Source organism: Vulpes vulpes, chromosome X (genome assembly GCF_048418805.1).
Source record: "Vulpes vulpes isolate BD-2025 chromosome X, VulVul3, whole genome shotgun sequence".
Classification (NCBI taxonomy): domain Eukaryota; kingdom Metazoa; phylum Chordata; class Mammalia; order Carnivora; family Canidae; genus Vulpes; species Vulpes vulpes.
The window spans coordinates 120,571,285-120,597,178 of NC_132796.1; the positions used below are offsets into that span (position 1 = coordinate 120,571,285).

Below are 25,894 nucleotides of genomic sequence, written 5' to 3' on the forward strand. Positions count from 1 at the left end.
GTCCTACAGAGCCTGCTAATAAGCCTCAGACCCAAGAGCCACCCCGTAGGCGATCCAGGTCTATCCTGGGGAACAGACGCTCCGGGGGACCTGAGCTCTCAGTGGAAAGAGCCCAGGTCAGCCCTCCCCACTTGTCCAGGGTGGCTGGTGGCTAGTGACCTGCCAGTCCTTTATCCCAGTCCTCCGTCCTCTGGGTGCAGGAGGGAAGGTGATCCAGTCTCTAGGCAAGGAATGGGCAGCAGCTGGCCAGAGTCCCTTGGCCTCACTGGAGCCTTGAAGCTTGGGAGGCAATCGGGAACCCTGCTCACTGCCCTTCGGAGCAAGAAGCTCCTGGGGGGGGGGGGAGGGGTGTCGGTGAGCCACGGGGGTGGACGGCTGTGTCACACCTCTAGCCTCCTCCCCGGGAGCCCTAGACACAGTCAAAGAGTAGGTAGTTATTTCAAAAAAAGTCTTTTAATTGTTCAAAATAGCACAAAACGACATCGCACTATGGTAATATTGAGTCACGGGGGTTACTCTACAATAGATGAACGGATGTACTGTTCTCAGAAACGAGAGAAATCAAAGGGCGCTCAGGAGAAGGGCAGGGAAACAACGGGACCAGGCGAGTGGGCTCCAAGGTGACTGACTAAACGTGACATTTTCCACAGCGAAGTATACTATAGTACAACAGACCAGAGGCCCCAGGAGCTGTGGGCCAGTGGCAGGGGTCTGCGGAGGCCGGGCCCCTCACTGCAGCTGCATCTCCAGGGCAGAGATGGGGGATCTGGAAAGATTGGCTGCTCGCTTGAATTCCTTTTGCACAACCTGCTGGCAAGCCTTGCTCAGCTCCTAAAGCTTGGGCGTGGGGCAAAAAGCTGACTCATGAGCCACTCTAAGCAGAGCCCGAGCCTCCCAGGTTTGGTCCTGGGAACATGGGCACAGCTCTGCAAATTCACAGAACTGGTGACTGGTGCTACTAGCCCACTTCTTCTCCAGGGTCCGTGTCCTTCCCAGGGTCCACATCTTCCCCAGGGGCCGCGTCTTCCCCAGGGTCCATCGGGAATGACACATCTGCTCTCCGAAACCCAGTTCCCCTCCATCCCCTCACCCCACCTCTTTTGACACAAGGCTGCCTAAGGGGGTGGCTGCAGGAAGCAGCAGTTGAGGGTGGCCGATACTATTAGCCAATTGGCCAAGGAGGGAACCTGGGGGCGGGGGTGTTGAGAGCACGTGGACCCAGGACCAGCTCCTTAGAAACCTGACTTTAGGCTCCAGCAGACTCAAGTTCAATCTTACAGGTAAAGGGCAATCACCCATGGGGAGTGAGGTTTGACAGCTCACCCCTCCTTTGTCCCAGAAGCCCAGGGACAAGCGAAGGGGCGGATGGCAGGGGCCATCAAGAGGAGACTGGGCCAGGCAACAAATGCCAGGCCCGCAGGGAAGATCCCACACCTCTCCTGTCCCGGCTGCCCCCAGCTTTTCTTCCAGAAAGGTCCCTGCCAAGGCTTAGCCAAGGAGAAAAAAGTAAAAGTTAAGGGGGGGGGGGGAGGAGCGAGGGGGGAGGAAAAAAAAAGATACACATTCTGTACACAGCTAACAACAACAACAAAAAAAAGGGACAAAACCCCACACGCTAAGGCTAAAATTACAATAAAAATGTTAACTTCATCAATTCCAACTTAAAAAAAATACAACAAATGCAGCAGTTGGTGGTGTGGCCCCTGGCCCCGACCCAGGGGCCAAAGCCAGGCTCAGCGGGGGCTGCTCTGCGCCCCACTGGGAGTCAGGAGATTTGCACGGAACGCTGCTCAGGCCACCATGGGCTCATTCTTCCCCCTTTCTTTTTCTTCTCATTTTCTAGCTCTCTAATTGGGAAAGAAGGAAGGGGAATCGGGTCGGAGTACGAAGGCCGCCGAGGCGGGGTTGCACAAAGCTGAAGCCCGGGGCCAAGAGGTGGTGGGATATGTAAAGGTAACAAAGTAAAACGGAACCAGATGGACATCTAGTGCACGGGCGCCCCGCCAACGTTCTCGGAGCAGAGGCAGGGGAGGGGGGCCAGGGGCGCCTCTCTTCTGCTTCCATGCTGCAGCCCCTCCCACCCTTGGCTGCCCCCTTGGAACCAAGGTGACAAACTGAAAGAGGCGTGCGGGTGCTGGAGGCGCGTGCTTCCCGTTCTCTGCGTCATGTCTGCTTCATCTGAAGTGTCTGTCTAGCTCCCTCAAGGGCCTCGGAGTTGCGGGCTCGCTCGGCTCCCAGTGGACGGCACTGGTAGGGAGAAGAGAGGAGGAGGGCACACTGTTGTCTCACTTGCTCACTGCTCTTCCAGATCGGCGTTCTGCTTCCTCCCACAGCAATGGTAAGATGTGCTTTCTCGAGAGTATTTTAAAAACAGAGAGAGAGAGAGAATGAGTGGCGGCCAGTGGCTCCTGAGGGTGAAGTGTGAGCGCCGGGTGGGTAGGATGGGTGGGCCCTGGCAGGTGGCGTTCTTGAAGCAGAAGGGGGGGTCTGGCGAAGAATCCAGGTGCAGGGGAGCTGCCTCTCACTGACCATCTGCCTTAGATTTCTTTGGAGCGGATTTCCTTGACAGAAGAGAAGAAAAAGGAAAGATCAGCGTGGATCTTGACAACGCGGGGAAAGCATAGGTGGGCCTCGCCGTGGGCCTCCCCCGGGCTGGTACCTCACACCCCATTAGCAGCCCCCTCCGATGCTGCTTCCTCCCAGGAGCTGTCTACCCCCAGCCTCAGAGGGCTCCCGAAAGGGGTTTCCTGCTTACATTTCCGGAGAGGACATGGGCCGCTTGCTGGCTGGCTTGGCGCCAGAGCTGTCTTTACTGGTTTCTGCAAAGAAAGTGGAGCCATGGGCAGGTCAGCGAGGTGGGCGGGCAGGACGACTTCGGCCACACAGCAATCCACCAGCCAAGAGGACAAGAGCAGACATGATGTGGCCACCCTGCCTGCACCCTAGAGAAGCCTCTTGGCCCCGCCGTCACCGGCAGGCACGTGGAGAGTGACGTGTGCCACCTGCATGTGCCACCTCCTGCGGTCGTCCTGGGCCCAGGTCAGAGGCCTTCACTGTTCTCCCCAGTCAGCGTCATGGGAACTGGCACAAAGCCCGACGGGGCATGCCAGGACGTCTGTTCCACAGCCTGCCCCCTGGACTTGGGCCTCACCCTGTACCTCCTTCCCTTCAAGTTCTTGCAATCCCTCATCTCGCCTCAAACATCCCTGGAAAACTTTCCCTGAACCCACGGATGAGGCAAGGTGCCCCCTGCCAGGCCCCTCCACTACGGAGCACCCACCTCAGGCTATCTCCCTTAACTCCTGCAACGGTAAAGCTCCAAGTCTGGCCACCCCACCCTATGTGGTGACGCCCAAGGAGCCAGATGAATGACACCCACCTTGCAACCACCTCACTTGAGTAGCCGGGCCATAGCCCTTCTCGTTGCGGGCGGCGATGCGGAAGATGATGGCGGGCTTGGTGGTGTAGTCGATGTGAGCATTGGAGAGGCTGGAGGATTGCACCAGGCAGGAGGGGCTGGGCCCACAGTACACCCGCATGAAGGCCAGCTGGGCCGGGGTGGAACTCTTGGGCTCGCCACCCGCCTGCGAGCTCTGGATGGCCAGGTACACCGAGTACTCGATGATCTTGCCGGAGGTCACGGACGGCGGCTCCCAGGTGAGGTGAGCACCATCTGGACTCTAGAACCAAGGGGCCAGAGGTCAAGCCATGCTGCCTGTGGCCTTTGTGACTTTATCTCACTCTGCTTGTCCAGTAACAGGAGCGAGAACGCTTCACAGCTTCCAGAACTGACTGCTCATACCTCACCCCCCTTCCTGACACAACAGAGCTATTTCACAGCAGACGTACGGAGCTCTGAGGACATGGCCTCGCCTGCCCCGACCCGGAAGGCGGCCTGACGGAACGGCGAAATACAATGAACAGGGACTGAAAGCACAGCCTTCCTTCACCTGCTCTGCCACCGACTGTGCGACTTGGCTAGTCTCCTGGCGCCTCAGTTTCCTCATGAGATCCCAGACCTCCTCAAGATGGTGAAGGATTGCATAAAAAAACACGTGGAACATGGCAGGTGACAGACCCTCACTGAACACTAGCAGCTCGGACTAGTGTCTGAGAGGGGGAGGGGGACGGCCAGAAGCTGCACCCCAGACAGGCACTCCCAGCGCACGGACTCAGCCTAGGCCTGCTCTACTCTGGCTGGGCACACGGTCATCCCACAGCACACTCACTTTGCTGATTTTAATGGCACAGGGGGCCCCTGGGAAACCAGGCAGACACGTCTTAAAGGCCGAGATCTCGCTGAAGGGCCCTCGGCCACAGGCGTTGATCCCGGCAACACGGAACTTATAGGCTGTGCCTGGCTGCAGCTCCTGCTTCTTTAGCTGGTTGTAGTCGGGGACGGTGCCCGAGTCATCCTGGGGAAAGGGACACAGGCAAAGGAAGCATATGGAGCACGCTCTCCACATGGCTGTCTTCGGGCTGGCCTCAAACTGGAAGTTCCCACAAGTCCCAATACCTGCCTCACAGCCATGACCCCCCCGCCCCCAGGGCATCAGCTCCCAGGAAAACTTACGTCGGAAGGAACAGCATCATCTGGTGGCAGGAAATAGTGTGTCACCATTACGTTGGTACCCTTAATGACGCCCACATCAAACCACTGATTCTCCTTCTTCACGGGGGCTTTGCTAGGTGGGGGCGGTAGGTCTGGCTTCTGGAAGGTGGGAAGGAAAGATCAAACCCTCAGCCTTTGGGGCCCAGAGGCAGCACCCCCTGAAACCCCATCATAGCACACTCACCACGCCCAGAGACTCAATGCCATTGGCCACCTCGGTCAGGGTGGCCGCAGCCTGCAGCTTTGCGGGGCTTGCTACCACGACGGGCTGGGGGGCCACAAAGGTGTTGGAGGGGGCCAGGCCTGCGAGGAAGGAAAATGTCAGCGGGAGCCACCCTGGACACCTGGCTTCTGCGGGGGAGCCCTTCTATGGGGCCAGACCACACTTGTCATCTCTGCAGGGAAGGCCCAGCTGCCCGCCCGCAGACCTTCTCTCCCCGGGAAGGGTGCACTAGGCCAGCCCCCACCCCTGCTTACTCTCGGTGCCCGTGGAGGGCAGCAGGGCCACAGTGCTGGGGACAGCCGCGGCCAGCTCATTGAGGCAGTTGCTCTCGATGGTCGGGTCGTTGAGGCTGTCGGCGGGTGCCAGAGCCTCAGTGGGGAGGTGGTGGTGCTGCTGTTGGGCCTGCGCCTCCTGCAGCTGCTGCTGCTGCTGCACCAGGGCCGCCAGTTCCTGCTGTGTCAGTACGATGGGAATGGTGGTGGCCTGGCCCTCCTGGCCCTCGGCCGACAGGTGGCCCAGCTCTGCCTGCGTCACAGCTGCTGCTGCCTCGGACGTGTCCATGGGCTCCCCGGTGCCTGCTCCAGTGGGGAGAGCGGGGGGCAAGGAGTGCTACTCAAGAGGTGTGCAACACGGCATGGCCCAGCCCCACTTCCCGCCACCGCTCCGCTCCCCTCCTAGCCTCGAGTCCCTGGGGGCAGCTGTGATGGCCGTGGGCCCCACCTCCTGGCCCTCCCTGGACTGAGGTGCTCTGCCTACTTCTTGGGTGCCAAGCCCAACCCACTCGCTGGGCCCATCCTCCTGTTCACGTCCAACTCCTGCCACTCTGGCAGGGAGCGAGCCTCCTCTTCTCAGGCTGCCCATCACTGTAGCCACCCAGCCAGGGTGGTCAGCAAGAGGCTCCAGAACCCCAAGTCCTTGCTCCTCCTGAGGAACCCATCTTCCCCTTGGGGTTCCCATCTGGCCCAGACTGAAGATGCTGTGGTTAGCTCTTCCATGCCCCCACCCCCCACCCCGACCAGCACCTACCCATGACGGCCTGCTGTGCAGCCTGGAGCACCGCCTGGATGGCCAGGGCCTGGGCCTCCTCTGTGGCTGCGGCCTGGGCAGCCGCTTCAGCGGCGGCAGTCACCGCCAGCTCCTCAGGGGTGAGCCCCGTCACCATGAGGGTGGTGGTGCCCGCCTGGGCCTCAGCCATCAGCTCTTGAGGAAGGGACAACTGGTCTACTTCGGACTGTGTGGGCGGGGGCGGCTGGACTACCACGGTGGCCACCACAGCTGAGCTGGTGGGCTCCTGGCCCGAAGACGGGTCCCCTGTACTGCTCAGATCCACGGCGGCTTGGAGCTCAGGGGTCTGGGAAGCTGACAGGACCTCGGCGGACTCCCCCATCAGGGGTGTGGAGGCAGGCTGCAGGAGTTGCCGTGGCGGCAGCTGCTGGCGAGGCCCTGGCGAGGCCTGGAGTTCCTCTGGGGGCTGCAGGATGTCAACAGCAGAGAAGGGCATGTCAGAAGTTTCTGTGTTGGCTATGGTCACTGTTATCGTGGCCGGGATGGGGACTTCGGTGGTCAGAGCCCCTGGGGTAGCCTCAGTCATTGATGAGATCTTCTAGAAAGGGAGAGAAGCCCCCGTCAGAGGGGAGGAGAGAGCGGCCAGAACCAGGCAGCCTTCATCTTTCCCTGGAGACCTGGATTTGCACTCTCCGTGGGCCAGCGTAACCCCATTCGATGGGAAGGGGCAGCAGGTGACAGAGAAGCGAGGGGCGCAGCAAGGGAGACCCTTAGGACCTGCTGGCCGATTTTCGCCCATCCTCAGAGAGGCTTCCTGGTCTAGCCAAAAGGGCACTCCAGCTCCTGCCGTGTCACTCGTACAGGTTACAGCCAAACGACAAGCGATGGGAAACAGCCACGGAAATCAAAGCGTCTCGGAGACGCTGGGGCCTGGGAGACCCCCGCCTCCTGGCCCAGGTGGCCCAGGGAGCGCGTGCGCCGCAGGCTGCCCTTTTATGGTCAGGAAGAAGGCCCAGGAGCAGCCCGTGCCTGGTGCAAGAGCGACACCTGGTGTCCAACTCGGGAACAGCACAGGCCGAAAGCAGTGGGCGGCAGGGAGGTGGGACAGGGGATCTTGGGGCTCTTACCGGCACCGAGGGACCTGGGACCGGTGTGGACTGTGTCACAGTGGTCACAGCCCGCGTCAGCGTGGAGGACACGGTCGTTGTAACGGCACTGGAGCTGGTGATGTTCACGCTGTCACCCTGGGTGCTCTCCACCTCTCCCTGGTCACTGGCCGCTGGTGGGGGATCTGTAGGGAAAGGAGGCAAATGGAGGGCCAAGCAGGAGCTCCAGAGCCTCCAGATAGTCGGTTGCCTGGATCTGTGCTGGAACACGGAGCCCCAAGAAATCTGACTACTGGCCTCTACCCGGAGGATCCTTGTCACCTCCCTCAGCCTTTGAGCCCTGGACTCTGGGAGACAACCAATGCCAAGCCAGTCTTCACTCACCTTGGTTTGAGCTCATATTGGAGGTGACTGTGGTGGCTGTGTGTGTGGTGCCCGTCTCGTGCGTCTCACAAGGGGGGTTGGAGCAGACCCTCTGTGTCGGGAAAGGAGCCAGCAACGAAGCACCAGCCTGGGGGGTGATGGCGGGCGGTGCCGCTACTTCCAAGCCTGACTCTAGGGTCCTGTGGGAGGGGATGGTATCGGGCAGCAGGGCACCCACACTGACTGACATGGTGGTACCGGTGGAAGTGGTCTGGTGTGTTTCACAGGGGCGGCCGGCAGGGGGCTGCTGCCCACCCTCGGGCTGGCCCGCACCCCCGCTGGACGTGGCGGTAGTGGGTGTGTGGGTGGTGCCTGTCTCATGGGTCTCGCAGGGTGGGTTGGAGCAGACCCGCTGGGTGCTGCCTGCGTTCGAGGTAGTGGCGGTGTTGGTGGTGCCCGTCTCGTGGGTCTCGCAGGGTGGGTTGGAGCAGACTTGGGTGACGGTGGCCGAGGGGCACAGCAGCGCCTCCAGGGCTGTCACAGTCACAGCAGGACCAGGTGAGCTCTCATACGCGGGCATGGGGGTCCCCCGGGCCTCGCTGGGCTCCCCGGAACCCATGGTGGAGCGGACTGTGGTGGGGGTGTTGGTTGTGTGGGTGTGATGGGCCTCCAGCTGGCGCCCCACGGACACCAGCTGACTCAGGCTGGCCACGGGGGTGTCCTTGCCGCCAGGAACGCTGGGTCTGACCTGGCTGCTCACAGGAGCCAGCTGCACAAAAGTGGTGCTGCGGCCACCAGACTCCACGGCCAGACCTGGCCCAAGGAGTGGGCCAGCTGAGCATGGGGCTCCCGTGGCCATCACAGTCATTGTGGTGCTGGTCACACTGGTCTGGCGGGTTTGGCACAAGGGCTTGACAAAACCCTGGGCTCCCTCCGACGCCCCAGGGGCCACGCCAATCCGGACCACAGCGGGAGTGCTGCCAGCCACGTAGGCACGCCGGGCGTCTGGCTGTGGGTTGGTGCCGATGCTGGACATAGCGGTGGTGGCGGTGCTGGTGGTGCCTGTCTCGTGGGTCTCGCACGGCGGGTTGGAGCAGCTGTGCTGGCCGGCCATGTTGGACGTGGCGGTGGTGGCCGTGTGCGTGGTGCCCGTCTCATGGGTCTCGCATGGCGGGTTGGAGCAGACGCGAACCACGCTGCCATTCTGTGGCCCGACCGTTGAGGTCACGAGAGAAGCGGCTGCCTCCTGTCTGTCACAGACGAACTGCACTTGGGTGGGCTGGGGCTGCCCCCCGAGATTAGCCACAACGGTGGTGGTGGCCGTGTTGGTGGTGCCCGTCTCGTGGGTCTCGCAGGGCGGGTTGGAGCACACCAGCGTCACGGTGCCTGGCTGCACCTCCCCCTGGCCTGAATCGGCAATGGTGACTGTGGCCGTGGGCTGCTCTGTAGTAGGGGAGGCCAGAATGGACACGGGGAGGTCATGCACGGGCTGGGCCTCAACGCCACTGGGTGCTGTGATGAGAGTCACCTGTGTAGGCTGAGAGACAGGCTAGGGCAGAAGACAGAAGAGAAGAGTTACCTCTACACCTCTGCAGCTTGTCATGTGTCTGGCCTTCCCACCATCCTATCATGTCACCCGTGCTGGCTCCTAAAGCCACAGCCCTAGTACATGCAGGACCTGCTCGCCCTGTTGCCCAGCTCAGAGACCAGGGAAGAGGCACGGCTTCACCTCCAAGTCCATGAGGACTGGGAAGGGGCTGTGGGGTCAAGTCAGAGGCAGAGGCTGAGGCTAGCGCCTGGCCAGGGAGGGAGCCCCACCCACCCTGCACCACACAAAGGCCGGCAGCAGCCACTTTTGCCATCCACCAGTTCAGCTTAAGATGCACAAAAGAGAAAAAAAACGCTATACACGCACGAAGACGAACTATCGATCGCATCCTCTACGCCGTAAGAAAAAACACTTGGCCAGTGTTCAAAACCTGTAACCCGCCTGAGACCTGATGTCTCGCCGCAATAGACTATCGGATGGTGACTAAGAATCGCAGTGGTGCAACAGGGAAGGAAAAGGAGCCACGCAGGGGAGGAAAAGAGGGACTGGCACAGGGCCCCAAGAGGACAGGCAAGAGCCTCGGGCTGGGGCTCATCCGCACGCTCACGCACGCAGGCACCCTACCTGCATGGTGATGGTGGGGGTGGTCAGCCCACCGGCCGCCGTCAGTGTGGTCTGCGCGGCCGAAACTGTGATGGCAGTGGGGTTGATCACTTGGCTTGAGAGGGTGGCAATGGTACCCAAGGTGGTGATGGGTGTGGCCAGGGAGGCGCTGGTACTGTGGCCCCCAGCTCCGGCCAGGCTGGTGGAAACGGTGCCTGTCACTGTACCGAGGGTTGTGACACCTGGAAGGGGAGGGGGCAGGGGGAGGGTTAGGCCCTCAGCTGGGGCCTTACCCCTGCCAGCAACTTTTCACCTGGTGGGGCCAGGGCACTGGGGACTCTGGAACACACTCCATGGGAACAGAAGGCTGGGAGAGGGCATCTCTCCCGTGGGGAGGCGGGCCCAGAAATCTAGGCTACACACCTGTGGTGCCCTTCACAACCAACGTGGTGACAGCTGGCTTGACGGCAGAGACAGTGACAGGGGTGACCAGGCGGACACCCCCCATGGGCACGGTGCGGAGGATGGTGCCTGGCTGTCCAGGGGCCCCCTTTAGCACCACCTGGAATGCCAGAGGAAAGCACCCCCATGTCACTCCAACGTTGCCCAGACCCCGTGCCACCCCCACCCCGGGCCCCTCAGGAGGACACATGTGGCCTGCTGGGGTCCTGGACTGGACACTAGGGTGAGGGGAGAGGCAGCCATGCCTCACCTGAGTCACTCCTTGCTGCCCATGGCCAGTGGCGATTTTGGGGACAGCTGTGATGATTTTGGCAGGTGCTCCAGTTCCAGAAGTCATCACCTTGGTGGTGATAATGGTGATGGGGGACTTGATGCCAGGACTGCTGGTCACACCTGGGCAAGAGAGGGACAGCTTGGCTTCTGGGGCTCCTCTCCACGTCAGTGCCCATTTCCCATTTCCCTTGAGCCCTCTCGAAAGTAGTTCCTTCTACCACCCCTTGATTCAAACCAAGTACCAATTACAGCCGCACCCCTGCTGCCTCCCTCCCTACAAAGGTGAAATAAAAGGCAAAGAGAGGGGGATCCCTGGGTGGCTCAGCGGTTTAGCTCCTGCCTTCGGCCCAGGGTGTGATCCTGGAGTCCCAGGATCGAGTCCCTTATCAGGCTCTCTACATGGAACCTGCTTCTCCCTCTGCCTTGTCTCTCTCGTGAATAAATACATAAAATCTTAAAAAAAAAAAAAAAAAAAAAAAAGGCAGAGAGAGGAAGAGAGAGGAACGCAGAACCAAACCAAAAGCACGCCCTAACCCAGCATCCAGCATCCACTCGCCTGTCCAGCGTCAGCCTCCCAACGCCCTCTGTCATCAGGGGAGGCTCCTACCTGTGGCGCCAGCCTGTGTGATGATGGCTGACATGGGGATGGTCTTGATGATGGTGGTCGTGCCAGGCTTGGTGGTGCTCGGGGACACGCTGCTGATGCCCAGGATGGTGGGCTTTGTCCCAGCCCCACTGGCCTGCGTGGTGGTGATGATGGTGGTGGGCTTGCCATCTGCTGAGGTCACTAGCTTCAGGATGGTCCCGGCTGGCAGGGGCCCTTTGGTCTGCAAGAGTCAAACAGGTAGAAGGCAAGGGGAACTGGTATCACTGCCAACATGGAAAGTCTGACACAAAGTCTGTTGTGCCTCCTCTCTACTGGTGGCCTGAGCAGCTCAGGGAATGTTTGGAGACCATGAGTGACGGGACCAAGCCATGGGACTCTGTGCCACACGTGCTTGAGAGACCTTCTCTAGGCAGGGATACAAGCCCCTCTTGCAGCCCGGGGCCCACGAGCTCACCTGGATGATCTGAGTCACCGGGCCCGTAGACGCCTGGCCTGTGACCGCTGAAGTTTGAACTGGTTTGGTCTGAACCACTGACATCACTTTGCCAAGGTTGGAAATCTAAAAGGGAAAGGATGGAGCAAGGAATGATCTGGAAACCAATCAACAGTATGGCTTGGGTTCGGGCTCTCCTGGCATAGGCCCAGGGCAGTGCCACGACCTGGTAGCTGTCACATGCAGCAGACTGGAACCTGTCACTCACCAGAGCGCTGCCTCCTGGGACGGAGATGGGGCTCTTCACCAGGGTGATGGTCTTGGTGACTCCACCCACCACCGTGGTCACCACCTGGGCTTGCTGGGCCACAGTCACAGTCCCTGATTTGTGGACTGTGATGATGGGGCGAGTGGATGTGTTGGCAGCAGAGGAGACGGATGTCCCCACCTGGGCGGCTGCAGTCTTCAGCATTCGAGTGGCTGGGTTGCTCACCTTGAAGGGGCAGAGAAGAGCTGATGAGCGGGACAGAGAGGCCGAGCCTCCACCCAGAATGTCCCAGCAGGCCGACAGCTCCCACCTGCCTGCTCTCCTACCTGCCCCCACCAAGCCACCTGAACAACGGCTCAATTTGCTTTATCTTTTCTTTAGTAAAGCAAGGGAGGATACGAACCGCACATCTAGCCTAAGGCCAGCACACCCCCAAAAGTAACCACTGACGCCGCAGCCCACGGCGAGCAGCCATGTGGGCCAACAGCCCTGCAGGTTGGTCCAAAGCCCGAAAGGAGTGAGCCCTGTCTTATTAGTGCCCAGGAGGCCCTCACCCCAACACTGCTGGCTCAGAAGCAGGCCCAAGTAATGCTCACCATGACTGGGGAGGAGGCCACCTTTACAGTAGCCGGGAGGGTCGTGGTGCCAGGTGTCACGGCCACGGTCTTGACGATGGTGGTGCCCGCCGGGACGCTCAGCACGGTGGGTGCTGAGGAAGGAGGGATCTTCTGGGTGGCGGCAGCTGCGGCTGCCAGCGCAGCCATGCCACTCATCTGTGGGCTGCTGCCAATCACCTGTGGCGGGCACGGGGAGTGTGAGCCCACAGAGAGCAGCAGTGGTGGGTTCTGCTGAAGTCCCCATAGCAGAGAACCCCATCAAGCAGCTCAGCCCTGCCAGCTTAGCATTCATCTCAGCAGCATCTCTTGGCCCCAACCTGGCCTCCTGCACTGACCAGGTGCGGCAACCCAGCAGCCAGAGTCTGCCAGAAACTCTAGACCTTTTCTAAAGACCACGGAGTCAGATACAGCGCTCTCCTCCTGAGCCTAGGTCAAACCCTAGCTGGCTAGATTCTCCCCTCAGGCTTCCTAACAAGAAAGTTCAAGTTTTAAGACGCCCTTATCAGAATAGATTTAGACAACAGGGAAGTCTTTCTCAGGCAATAGCTTACGAACTTGTATTAACTCGGTAACAACGGGTTGCCTCATCAGTGCTTTGCAGCCAAGAAAAGCCCAGGCTGCACGGTGTTGGGGCTGGGTAAAGTCCAAGCCCAGTCGGCACCACGGATCACCAAGAAGTCCCACCCTACTCAATGGATCCTCACCGTCCCCTGGGCGCTCTGCGTTGGCACAACCATTCGCACGCCTGCAGGAAGGGAGGTCACGGTGACGGGGGCTTTCCCAGCCTGGCTGGCAGGTCGCATGGTGACCAATGGGGTTCCTGTTGTAGCCTGAGGACCGGTGACTTTGAGAACAGCAGGGACACCTGGTAAGGTAAGTAAGCAGCCACATCAGCAGAGTCCCAGGCCTCTGCCCCGTTCAGTGTGCAAACGTGAAGTGCCTGCTCGTGCTTCACGTCTGCTCCTTTCAGACACCCTCAGTGAGTGTGTCCGTAGGTACAACTGACCTTTCTCCCAGCCCTGGTGCTAACGACTGCCAGGCGTGCTGTCTCGAGCAGCCCTCACTCAGGGACACCAACTCCTGGTGGGCTAGCCCCTACCCTCAGGTAAACTGCCAGGCCCCCAGCTCACCTTGAGTCCTGGCTGCAGCGGGCACGGAAATCGAGCTGCCAGGCACTGTCGGCAAGACCTGGATGGTGGTGGTGGTCGGGGGCGCGGTGGCAGCCTGGGGCAGGAGCGTGATGCCTACTTGGGTCAGCGGCTGCACAGCAGGTGCGGCTGCTGCTGGGGCAGGGCTCTTGGGAGGGTTGGCAGGCACAGATGGGACTGGATTGGGTGTGGGGGAGGTGGCAGTAGCAGCCGTGGCAGGAATGTCATATTTCTGGAGCTGCAGAAGGTAACTGTCGGCTGTCGCCACTGCCCCCCAGCTCACCTCCAGGGAGTTGGTGTTGGCTCGCACCAGCTGTACCCGGGCGGGGGGCGGTGGCTTTTCTGCAATAGAGCACAGCTGGTGAGAAGGGGCCTCAGCATAAGACCCCTACCTGTGGCGCAGCTGTGCTTGGGCGGCCTATGACCCCGATCCAGCTGCCTTACCTGTTTCCAGGTACCAGAGATCCTTGCAGCAGACCTGGTTGTTCCAGGCCTTTCGGTAGCCGTCGCGCCCACTCCAAATGTATAGGCGGGTATTGATGGCTACGGCACAGTGGCCAGCTCGGGCCCGGGGAATGTTGTCCTCCAGCGTGTCCATCAGGATGGTCTCCCAGGCCATGGTATCTGGGGAGGGCAGGAGGGGGGAGGTCAGCAAGGGGGCAGAGGAACCCATAACCCCCAGTGGCCCTTTGGCCTTTCGCTGTCAGGGATGGGGAATTAAAAACAGGAAGTCATCAAAGATTACTAAATTAAAAACAAACAAACAAACGAAAAATAACTCAGTATGGCAAAAAGACCATAAAAGATAAAATTATAAACCACAAACTACAAACTGGGAAAACTATTTGAAACGCACAGCCAAAGGTTTCACTTCTTGCACATCAAACAACACAAGAGCCTCTAGAAAGAGATGGGCAAAGAGGAACGCGAGTTACAGAACAGGCGACAGAAGGATCTAGAGAGAGATACATACCCTCACTCAAAATAAGAGAAATGCACTTAAACCGTAAGGCGCCTGGCATTGATTCCCGAGCCTGTTGCAGCCGGGGCTCAAGGTGAGCTGGGGGCGGGGGGCGGGGGCTGGCCCGGGGGGCGGGGGGAGAGTCGATCACCTATCCGACTCACTGAAGTGCAGTCTGATGGTCGCCGGGCCCGCACTGCCAGGGACATCTACGTGGGCACAAGCTCTGCACACGATGGCTGGGCAACAGCCTTCGACAGTGATTCTACCTCTAGGTTTTTGCCCTTCAAATGCACTTGCACGTAGGCGAGAATGGTGCAAGGATACTCACGGAGTAGCGTCTGTGCAAGTTTCAACACCTTGATAGCAATTCAAAAGAATGAGGCCGCTCGCCGTGCGGGGATGGGATGGGATGGTCTCCAAGACAGAGTAAACGGAAAAGGCCAGGCGCGGCGCTGCGGGGAGCAGGCTGCCGTGGTGTGGGTTTGTTTATAAGGGAACCTATAGACGGTGCTTGTATATGTAGAAAAGTCCCTGCCGGGTGGACGAGAAGCCACCAATGTGGCTGTCTCTGCAGAATGGGAGGCAGGAGGGAGGCTCTGCACAGTTAAGCTTTCGTGCTTTCAGATGCCGGACCATGTGTAGGGAAAGAGCCTATTCAAAAAATGAAAGCGAGGAGCATCCTCAGAGTGCTCTGACCAGTGGCTACCGCTCGTGGATTCTAGAGGCACAGGCCTTAGAAGCAGCTTCACTCCCTGCACACCCCACACAGCTCTCGGGACTGAGGAGGGCCAGCCTCCCGCAGCCCTCCGCAGGCCACTCCAAGCCCGAGGAGGCCATACCCAGGTTGAGACAAGCCAGTGTGTTGGTACACTTCCACTCCTTCTCGTGTGTGGCCACTTTGACGTCATCCATGACGAGAGGCACCCAGCCACCAAACACGTACATTCTGGGACGAGGGAGGGAAGAGTAGGAGAGGGTTGTAGAGGAGGTGCCAAGCTAGAGGCCACCTCTTCCATCCAGAAAGTTCTAAACACGCTTGGTCCTCCAGCTCTCCCCAGGAGAGTCCCCCAGGACGCATGAAAGGTCTTGATGCAGCCCTCTCCTAGGTGGCTCAGCCCTCACAAGAACTGTGTCACCTCCACCACGTGGCACCGTTCCTTAGCTCACCTAAAGCTCACCTCAGTCCCCATCATTCTCATATGTGCTTTGGGACCTTGGTGCTGACAAAGACACCCACCTGCTCGTGGAGAGTATCTAGAACAGCCTGCGCCCCTCTACCCTGAGTCTGTCTTGGTCTCCCAGGGTCATAATGTAAAGACGGGGCTGCGGAATGCTAGCCCAGCCAGGAAGAGGCCTCCTCGGGCCTTAGGAATTGCAGGAACGAACACTGAGAGCCCTTTTGGAGCGGGGGTGGGCTGGGAAGAGAGGAGCCATGGCCAGCTACTCACTTGTTTCCTATGGTCGTGGCTGAGTGAAGACTTCGAGGAAGAGGTGCCACCCCACTGAGACTGGGTTTATTCCATGTCAGGGTCTCTGCAGAGCAATGGAGAAGGGAGGATTAGCTACACTAGGTCAGAACCAGGCCCTCCACCCCAGAAGATGTTCCCCAGATGCAGGAAAGGCTCTGGAAGGTGGGTGCCCACCCAGTTCAAGAATTCCATGCCTGGCCTCCCTACAGCGCACAAGAGGCCCTCTAGTGACCAGGTTCCAGCATTTCCCAAGCTCGGTTCACTATCCTGGCAACTGCATCTCTTCCAACACTTACTGAGCACCTGCTATGAGCCAGTGTTGCTCTCAGGGATTGGGGTAGGAGCGGAAAGCACATCCTCAAAAGGCACCGCACTTCATACGCCCTACTCCATAAAACACGTTCACCCCCATTCCACCTCCACTGTCTAAGACCGAGTTCTGGGAAGCGCCGTGCTGCTAGGAATCTCGCTCACGGTAAATGGTTTGAGTGCCAACACTGATCTACAGGACGACGTAACCCTATAGAGATGTGTCATCAGCCATCTCGTCCCCTCAGCTTTCCTTCAGGCCAAAAACCTGAACTTCTCTCAACCACTCCTGATACCCACTCTGGTTACGATCCCAAGTAGCCCCTGCAGGTCTCATGGTCTCTCAACATCCGGTCTAACTGTGAGAGACCAAGGTGTGTCATTCCCGTTAGTCTGACCTCTGACGAATGGAGAGAGACGAACGCTACCTCACCCAGCCAATACCATCCTAGAGAGAGCTTTATCTCCTCCCTTATCCTCCTCTAAGATAGTCACCAACTCAGTCAATAAAGCCTTACTCTTTCTGAAAAGCAATGCCACAAGCTCAAGGCAAAGATGACAGCCGCAAACAGGGTCCCACTCCCACTCTGCCACGAAGAGGAGGAGGAGCTAAGTGGCATGCTCACTCCATCTCCGCACAAACCCAGCTCCCCACCCTACGCCCACCACCCCATAGCCTAGCTGTGCTCCAAGGCTCCTGGGACAGGTGCACCCATGTCTTACCAATATCCAGGGTCCAGAGGTCCCCCAGCCTGCAGCCACTCATCCCTCCGTAGATCACCAGCTTGGACTTCTTATTGTCTTTCTCAGTATAGACCACAGCCGTATGTGACTCCCGGGGTGGAGGCAGGACGCCGTAAGTGATGGGGATGTCCCAGGCTACGACTCCGGAGCCTGGCCGCAATTCCAGGATATATAAGTCATTCAGGTACCTGGAGAAGAAAAGTCAGTTATGGCAAGCCCTGAATGCCTGCACCAGAGGCCTCACCAGCTTCTAGGGGTGAACAGCAGAGTCCGCGGGAGACAAAAGGGGGCTAGGTCCACATGGACTGCAAGTTCTTCTACCCTTGGTCCTAAGAAGGGGCTGCCAGAAGCTCCCAAGGATGAGTGGGAGTCCAAGAGGAGCAGTGGGATGGGGTGTGCAGGGCTGCCTCGCACACAAAACGGGCGTTATGCTAAGGCCTCCTGGGGTAAAGAGGGGTGCCGGTTTCGGACTACCTTCAGACTTCAGAAAGGCACTCGGCCACCGGCCTTGGAAAATACCATCGCTAAGTCTGCAGGCAGCAAAAGCTAGGAAGGAAAGCACCAGCTCTAACTCGGTCTGAGGAGCAGGGATCAGCCAAAGGCAAGATGAGTTTCTACCTCTTGGCCCAGCCCTCCTGCTATGCCACCTCCTCTGCATTAGAGACCTCTGCGACAGAAAGCTCCTTATGGGGCATCTACTGTCACCCTCTCGTTTCACAGAAGAAAGGGACCTGGCACGGTGGGGTTGGTTGGCATGTGGCTGAGCACACCCACCCCCATGATTCCACACGAAGAGGACAAAGCCTCACCTTGGAATGTTGTTCTTGGGGTCCTCACTATCGTTGGCCAGACCCCCAAACAGGTAGCATTTGTTGCCCACAAGGGAGAAGCTGTGCCCAAGCCGAGGACATGGAGGGGGCCCATTTTTGGGCGTCTTGGCTTTGAGTCTCTTCCATTCCCACCGGCTTGCCTGTAAAATCAAGATTCGGATTGTATCAGGGATGAACTGGCCCCCATTGGGGCCTGGGCCATTTGTCCTAGAGGGAGAAACCAGGCAGGAGAAGGTAGGCACCCGAATGGAGTAGGAAGGTCCTGGGCAGCGCAGGGTCGCCCCCTCTCCTGAGGGTGGGGTGTTCAGGGCAGCTTCACCTCCCCCTCAAACACTGAGAACACAGTGTGGGCCGTTACCTGGAGCTCATAGAGGTCGTTGCTGTATTTCCCATACTCCACCATCCCACCAAACACTAGCAGGCGGGTCCCGTCACACACGAAGCCATAGGCTGCACACCCAGGGGGGATGTCCCCTCTCACGGCTGGGATGAACCACTGGTTAGTTGCTGGGGAACGAAAGGAAGCAGAAGTCAGAACACTTCAGGAACTCCTAAGAACCAGAGTCTCCACTCCTCTTACTCCCCGAATCCAGCAGCCTGCCAAACATAGTCTGAGAAAGAAGGGGCTGGCCCTCCCTCCAAGCCACCTAAAGTTCTAAGCTCCCTGACCTCAGAGGCCACCTCAAAACAGCCTGCAATCACCCATTTCTCATCAAGCCTGTCTTAATAAGCAGGAAGTCACTAACCAAGATAATTTATTAGCTTCTGGGAATGTGGCCACTGACTTCCTTCCCGCACTGCTCAGTAGGACCCATATTGGAAAGAAATGTCTAATACCCGAAACACCCTTTCAGTGGCTGTGTGAACCTCTTTATGGGAGTGCAGGGCTACACCTCTAAGTGGCTCAAAGAGTGACTGTGGCCAGCCAGGGCCCTCCCTCCCTGCAGGTGCTGGTGGCAGGAGGGGGGGGAGCAGGTGAGGGAGACCAATCACAGCAGCCCAGCCTGCTGGCTGAGGGGGGGGGGGGCAGCGGCAAGAATCAATCTCTGCTGGCGTCTCCTAGGTGATGGTCCACAACCAGCCACCCCTCCCCTCGTGCCACACCCATACTGATCTAGAATATTCTTGAAAGCCAGAAGTGGTGGCAGCAGTATTAGCTTCTATGGCAGCCTTACAGCTTCTGCTGGCTGTAGAAGCTTCCCCCAAATCCATCATCTCTAAATGGGGGTGGAGTGGAGAGGCCACCACCGAAGAAGGTGAATGAGAAGTCCTCCCTTGCCCCACCCAGCACCCCACTCCTCCCCTCCACTCCAGGCTTGTGTCCTGGTTTCAGCTCCCTGTACACCTGCCAAGCCAGGGCCTCCCAGAAAAGTCAGAGTACACATCCTCCTCTTTTGAGGGGTCCTTTTCATTAAATGTTAATTATTTAAAGAACTGTCCCTAAACAACAAACCACATTCTCTCCAAAAACTGGGTGCCTGACACACATTTGATCCTACGTCCCTAAACTGGCTGTGGTCAAATGAGAGTGACTTGAGACTGAGGTGCCTGGGGGGTGCGCAAGGGAACCGAGCATGAAAGGAGCAGCCCTTGCGTCCAAATGGGGGTTAGGATCCTCCCATGGAGAGGGCCCTGGGAGCCCTCAACTGCTTCTCAGCCTTTCTCTATAGGCACGTACCAGGTCTCTAGCAGCTCTCTCCTGCATGCTAGGTGACAAGTCCTATGTCGCCACCCCAAATCCCCATGTACACTCGGGCCTCCTGCCCTCATCTAAAAGCACACTGTACCTCCTGAGACTCTGACAGCCTTTCCTGGGGTAGAAGTGCCCCTACACTCACCGCTACCCAAAATCTCCAAGTCAGTTTGGAACAGGCTGTCGATCCTCCTCCACAGCACCCCCATCCCTCCTCCACGGTTCAGTGGAGTCACCAGGACTCCAGGATACCCAAGAGCAAGCCGCCCCCACCCTCCGCCTGCCATTCTCCTGGTGGGGGTGCAGCGCTGTAGTGCCTGTGGCACACGCATGCGCCCAGGCCCCAGTCCCCCCCCCGACCTTGCTGTCACCCCTACTGCATGTGAAAAGCAACAATGGTGGAGCCGCCGAGGCAGACCCCCATGCACACATCGGAAGAGGTGGGGTTCCACCCAAGTTACCAAGATAACAGCTGAAAGAAGCCTTGGAGACCACCTCAGCCAAGACCCCGCGGTTGATAAAGGAACAGGGCCCAGGAGGGCAAGTGACTTACCTGAGGTCATAGAGTAAAATGGACAGACAAGAGCCTTGTCACCAACTTCAAAGTCATCACTATGTGCCCACCCAAGGGCCCCATGTACCCAGACCCATCGGCCGCCCTCACTCACCTGAGCACCCTCACGGCTGCTGCACAGAGCTCTGGGGCCATTAGGGGCCCAGTATTCAGGGCTGGGACAAAGCCACATGGCAAACAGGATCAACCCACAGCTTTCCATCACGCTCTAATCACTGATCCAGCTGGCCAGCTTGGAAGTGACCTGTGACGTCCCAAGAGCTCACAATCGCCAGCTCATTTAAGAGGAGCTGATGCTCTAGAACACTCAGGGCCGGGACCCTCCACGCCAATGTCAAGAACAGTCTTGTCAGCGAGCACTGTTTCTGGTGTGAAGCCACAGGCCCGGTTCTGCCCGCGAGATGGCACAGCCGCCGTCTCAAACACACCTGCTGCTCGGTTGTCCCGTAATCATATTATCTCTAGCTCATCAAGCAGGGCATCTCGTAACCCCCTCTGGATCCCGCATCCTCCATTCAGTCTGGCTTGTCAGTGCTCTCAGCTGGGGGGGGGGGGGGGGGGGTTGAGGAGACGAGGCCACCTGCACGCAGGACCCTTCATGGGATGACCAGAAACATGACTCCACCCTTTCTTTCCTCAGCAAGCCTGAAACCACAGTTTCTGGGTTTTATCAGCTGCCGCACCCCTTTCCACACTCGCCAAAACCCATCTGTAGTAGCTCCTGTCAACCTCTACGCATCACCCCCTAGAGACCGTACCACCCAGTCCACAGGTGCCCGTTTTGCTCGCTCTGTCATGCCGGGGCGCTTCCTGTGTGGCAGACCCAATGCCAAACGTGGGGAGGGACAGAGAAGACCGCTCCCATCCTCGAACTCCCAACCTAGTAGGAAGGCTGCCATGCCCTCCACTTGCAAGGGGAACAGCAGCCTGGGAGAGGTCTCTCTGCACCACACCCAAACCTTGGGAGCACAGAACAGGGCATCTGGCGGGGGGGCTTCTCAGAAAAGGTGAATTTGGAGCCAGGCCTTGAAGGGTGAACAGGATTTCCTGACAAATGAAACTAACAGGGCCAATCAGGAAGTGACTGCAAGAGCCAAGTGAGAAGAGAGGAGGTCTCGGAATAGAGGGCAAACAGATTTGACACAAACCTAACTTAGCGGCCAATTAGTTACAGGGACAGAGGCACAGGGAGGTACTGCCAAGGTGGTGGCCTGTGCCTGTTAACTGAAGGAAGAGACAGCCCAACGGTCTTCATGAAGATCTGTACCCCAAGCGTTTCCGCGTGACCCTACCACCAGCTGCTAGGGTGACCCTAGACCTGTCACTTCCCCTCTGGGACCCCGATTTCCTCATGTGCAAAAACAAGGAAGTTCTACTACATGTTTTCCAAGGCTCCTTGCAGCTGTCACAGTCACCAGATGTTAGAGGACCACTGAGGTAGACCAGCCTTGGGCAACTGGTTCGGTGGCCAGCCACACCCTCCCCTTGCCAGGGCGCACCCCACTGTCAGTACCAGGTCCTCTCGGTAATCCACTTGGCTACGATGAAATAAAATTCTCTAAGGCCAAGCACAGTAGCTACCCTAAGACCTCCCAAAGGCCAAACAAGTGTCCCCAGCCGCTGTGATAGCCGTCGCGAAAGAGGAAGCACACACACTTCAAGTGTCACCCCCAGATCGCTGAGCTAACCAAGGCAGCAAAGTGCTCACATACACCCGAAAGCGCCCCCTGGAGCCCTTAATCTTAGCAACAGGGAATGTTTCCAGCCAGATCAGCTCTCTCTCCAAAAGGTCTTTCATCCCACAGAAAGCAAAGTAGAAGAGGCCTAAGGAGTATGTGCTCTGACCCGACTGGAAACAGTAACGGTAAGCAGAAGGGCATCTGTCAAGGCAACAGCTCAGGCTGACGGGCACGTGCATCTGTGCCACCACAGGGGGAAGAGGGGCAACACTGAGCCCGGTGTCTCCCAAGGACTCAAAAACCTTACACTACAAGAACCAGGAGCAGACACCAAACACCGGCCAAATTCCTGCTCCGTTCAAATAATGGGTAAACACCTGGCGAGGAACGGGGAGCTGGGTCAGCTGGCGGCTCTCCTGAGAAGTCGCCTAAGGAGTTGCTTAGCGCAGTTTCCAAACTGCTAACCTGAAGGAATCCGGGGCCGCAGCCCTTTGAAAGCTGCCTACCCTCTAGTACATGACATGCCCTAGCAGATGGGGAACGAATTAATGCCAAAGTGGCCAATTCATTTTAATAAACTAATGAATATGCACAAGCCCCTGGAAGCAGTGGACTTTAGAGCGGATGGTAATTAGGCCCCTGCCCTACTTTCTAAAATTGTATTTCCCTGTTAAGGAGGCTGCTCCAGGCCTTATGAGAATAAAGTCAGTCCAAGGAGTTTAGAAGGTTCTGCTCAGGGCAGTGGCCTCTCTAAAAACAGCCCTGCCCCTCGGCCTTACCTTACCGAGCTAACTGCTGCCACAGCAGCTGTCTGAGCTGGCATGGAGCACCACCAAGCAGCACAGCCTTGCTGGAGGCAACAGGTGCTGAGTCCCGGAATGCAAAGGGTCACCAGCACCCCACCAGCCTCTGAAAGTCAACTTGGTAGGGGCAACAACCTACCGGGAGCACAGAGAGCTGCCCTCTCTGCCTCAGGGGAGGGAGAAGGAGCACCCGATTCTCACCATGCTAACCACCTTCTCCCTTGGGCGCCAGGTCCCCACGCCAGAGCAACCTCAAAGCTGGGCGGAGGTGCTCGGGTTCGAGGACCTGGTATTGCCGGAGCCGTGGGTAAGAATGGATCTGGAGCAAGTGGACTCTGCTAGGTGTGATGTCAGGAGGCAGAGCTAGAAAACAGCTCCTGGCCACCACCAACCCGAACGCATCCCCCTGCTGCAGAGGGGAACTTCCTAAAAGACCGCTGACAGGCGTGTGGGTGTGCGTGCACGCGCGCCAGCCATCGTGTGCTTTCCCCTCAGGGTGTCTTAGTCTGTCAGGCTCTCCTCAGAAAGACAGCTTGCAAGCCCAGCGGCCTCAGGGAGAACGCCTAGCCCTCCTTCCAAGCGAGGCAAGGTGCGGTGGGCCAACGCGCCTACAACAGGCAGCAACACGGCGCGCAAACCAGGCCAAGAGGCCACTACAGGCCAGTGGCCGCAGGAAGATGCGGCCCAGTCCCAGGCCTAGCAAGGACGCTAGGTCTTTCCGTGTCCCGACAATCCCACTCCTCCCAATCAACAACGCCTTGGGCTTGAGGGAGAAATGAAAATGGGGAGGATAACGTCAAGCCCAGAAGCAGAAGAGCTAAGGGCCCACCTAGCCCACTACGGATCCCTGGAATTCACCTCCTACACTGGAGCCCCCAGATCAAGAAAAGAAGCAACCCGAAAAGAAAAACAGCACAGAAGTGAATGGCGAAGGGGGAGCCAGCAATGCCGCCCTATCTTCCAGTCCCCAGGGCTCCCCAGCGGGCACACCATCCCTCCCCGCCCCCTACCCAGTCGGGATTAGGCTGCTCAACTCTGCCCCTAATCCGTAATCTAGAAGCTGTCATTTCTCCCGAATAAGCATCAAAGATGAAGAAGAGCCGAGCAGGCGCAGGAGGGAGGAAAGGGGTGGGACTCCCTGCGCCAAAGGGACGCATCGGCCAGCCCGCCCGCCCGCCCGGCGGGTAACGGTGTGGGTCTCCAGTCAACGCCGGCAACGCCCCCGCCCCCTCAGCAACCGGACTAGAGAATTTCTGATCATGAAAAGCGCCCCTCAAAGACAGGGGAGCGGGAGGGGGGCGAGAGCCGGGGGGGGGGGACGGGGAGACGGGGGGGGCAGGGAAGCGGGGCTGAGCAAAGGGTCGCAGAACAGAGAGAGCAGATCGGTGCAGAGGGAGAGGGAGGAAAGGGAGGAGGGAGAGAAGGCAGGAGGGGAGGGGAAGAGAAAGGAGGGGAGGGAGGGGGAGAGGAGGGAGGGGAGGAGGGTGGGGGAAGAGGAGGAGGAGGAGAGGGAGGGAGGGAGGGAGGGAGGGAGGGAAGGAGAGGGAGAGGGAGGAGATGGAGGGAGGGAAAGATCCCAGGACCCAGCGGGCTTTGCACTCACCCGTGTTGTACACGTGCAGTTCGTCCACTATCCCCTCGTTGCCGCCGCCAAACACCACGATGAGTTCCTTGATGGCCACGGCGCGGTGGCCGTGGCGGGGCCGGGGCACTGGACCCGACCAGCCCACCACTCGCTTCCAGCGAGGCTGCAGGAGCACCGCTGGCGAGTTGGCGGGCGACACGGCCGAAGCCATAGTTGCGGGAAAGGCCGCGGTGGAAAAAAGTCACCAGGCGGGAAAGGAGCCCCCCAACTGCTCTCTCACACACCCCCTTCAGTCTAAGGTAGCTCTCACGGAGAAGGGCTCCTCACACAGCGGTGGACGGCTCCATGGAGGCCGCCATCTTAACTACCCTCCTTCCCTTTGGCTCTTCCCCGGCTTCTAGCTCACCCCGTCTCTTCAAGAGCCTCCCGAAACTTTCGAGCGCCTAGCCCCGAGAAGCTGGAGGCCGCCAAGTCCCGCCGCCCTGACTACTCGCCCGGGCGCTCCCGCTTACAAGCTCGGGCGGGAGGCCCTGGGAGCCGCCATCTTGAGCCGCCTCTCTCTCCTCCCTTCCTCAGTCGTAGCCCTCCCCCGCCGGAAATGGCGGAGCCCCGGCCCGGTTCCCACACCCCCCAAGTCCCCTGCACTGGCCGGCTTCCGGGGCGGGTGGAAAGGAGCCACAAGCACCGCGGTTGTCCCAGCCCCGCCGGCGCTCACACCACAATTGTGGGAGCCGCCATCTTGAGACCGTCCCGCTTCCCCGCCCAGCGCTTAGTGCAGCCGCCGCTCCCGAAACAGCCTCGACACTCGTAAGGGACGGAGGCGCGCCGGAGGCCAGTGGAACGAACTCGAACTCTCGGGGGCTGCTCGGAGACTCGCGCCGTACAGCTTGTGAGGTCTCGAACCTCTTCCCCGAGCCCGCCTCAGCTGCTCAGACTGCGCCTGCCGCCCTGGGAGCCGCCATCTTGAGACTAACTCCCCCTTCCCCCCTATTCTCTTCCTCCTGGGTCAGTTCTTCCACTGCAAACCAAACGCAAGGCAGCGTCCGATCCTCGCTTCCCTCCTTATGACTCCTTCCCACAGGAGCCGCTTCAAAGAGCCAGAGTTAGGCCCCGAAGTGGCAACTGTACGGCAGGAGGAGCGGTAACGGCAGGGCGCTCATGCCTCCTCCCTGGGAGCCGCCATCTTGTGTGAAGAAGTAACAACTAAACATGGCGGCAGCGACGGTCGGGCGAGGGGGCGGAGTCTGGCTACGTCACTGTTTCTCCCCCCCCCCCCGCCCCCGCCCGCGCACGGCAGCTTCTGTGAGCCGAGGCTTCTTAAAGAACCCCCGCGCTGCCCCGCGGCGAGGGCCCTGGTCCGCCGCACACTTAGCTTGGGTTCTGGCCGCTCTCGGGTCTGGCGCAGGCGCGCCCAGCCCCGCGGCCCACCCCCCCCATTGCGCCCTCACGCCTCCGCCCTGGGAGCCGCCATCTTGCCACTTCCCCTCGCCCGGCCGTTCACGGGCGTCAATAGCGACTTTCAGCACAAAACAAAGATGGCGGTTGAGGCATCTGCTGAGTGCCCGGATGCGAAAGCCTCAAACGAGCTCGGCCCCGCCCCCCTGGGAACAGTCCCCCGGGTCGCTGAAGGAGCACACGCGCGAGGGGCTGCCCCGCACCAGCAGTGGGCTCAGGGCACGGGCTGCCGGGGGAGGCCGGCGGGAGACATCCGCCGCGCCTGGGGCCCGGGGGCGGGCACCCTCGCAGTCCCCACACCCAGCGGCCGTGGGAGAGGCGGCCCGAGACGCGCCGCGGGGGAGCCGGAGGCGGGGCGGAGGGCGGTGACGCGCCGGCTCCCAGGCTCGCGGGCCCCGCCCCCGGGAGCCGGCGGCGCCGTCCGCTGCGCGCCGAGGGGAGCCGGGCCGAGCGCCCGCGCCGCTCCCCGGCCCCCACGCCGCCGCCTGCAGGGCGGGCAGCCGGGCCGGCGGTCCCCGGG

At 59.5% G+C, this 25,894-nt stretch overlaps 1 protein-coding gene across 6 annotated transcripts; it reads right to left on the minus strand.

Annotated features, from left to right (window-relative positions):
* Positions 1-434: 434 nt before the first annotated feature.
* Positions 435-25,272, minus strand: HCFC1 (host cell factor C1). 6 transcript variants are annotated; one of them, XM_025988094.2, is made up of 26 exons: positions 23,938-25,272; positions 17,944-18,092; positions 17,565-17,725; positions 16,735-16,943; positions 15,682-15,766; positions 15,073-15,179; positions 13,714-13,893; positions 13,252-13,611; positions 12,826-12,986; positions 12,101-12,298; positions 11,505-11,729; positions 11,258-11,362; positions 10,804-11,023; positions 10,174-10,316; positions 9,885-10,023; positions 9,483-9,703; positions 7,331-8,858; positions 6,968-7,131; positions 5,862-6,306; positions 5,090-5,413; positions 4,797-4,915; positions 4,574-4,711; positions 4,230-4,415; positions 3,380-3,680; positions 2,756-2,819; positions 435-2,561 (listed from the first exon to the last, which is right to left on the minus strand). In XM_025988094.2, the coding sequence occupies exons 1-26, from the start codon at positions 24,128-24,130 to the stop codon at positions 2,522-2,524; spliced, it is 6,165 nt and encodes a 2,054-aa protein (XP_025843879.1). In that variant the 5' UTR covers positions 24,131-25,272; the 3' UTR covers positions 435-2,521. The 6 variants fall into 6 exon arrangements, with proteins under 6 accessions (XP_025843879.1, XP_025843880.1, XP_025843878.1 ...); XM_025988095.2 differs by having other exon boundaries at positions 5,090-5,410; positions 23,938-25,128; XM_025988093.2 differs by having other exon boundaries at positions 5,090-5,410; positions 5,862-6,438; positions 23,938-25,128.
* Between the last annotated feature and the right edge of the window lie 622 nt (positions 25,273-25,894).

Coding starts and splice junctions, on each gene's coding strand:
- HCFC1 (XM_025988092.2), bottom strand. CDS start 24,130: ATGGCTTCGGCCGTGTCGCCCGCCAACTCGCCAGCGGTGCTCCTGCAG. Junction 16,944..17,564: donor CCCAAGAACAACATTCCAAG/GTGAGGCTTTGT, acceptor TTTCTTCTCCAG/GTACCTGAATGACTTATATA. Junction 12,987..13,251: donor CGCTGCAGCCAGGACTCAAG/GTGAGCTGGGGG, acceptor TTACCTTACCAG/GTGTCCCTGCTGTTCTCAAA.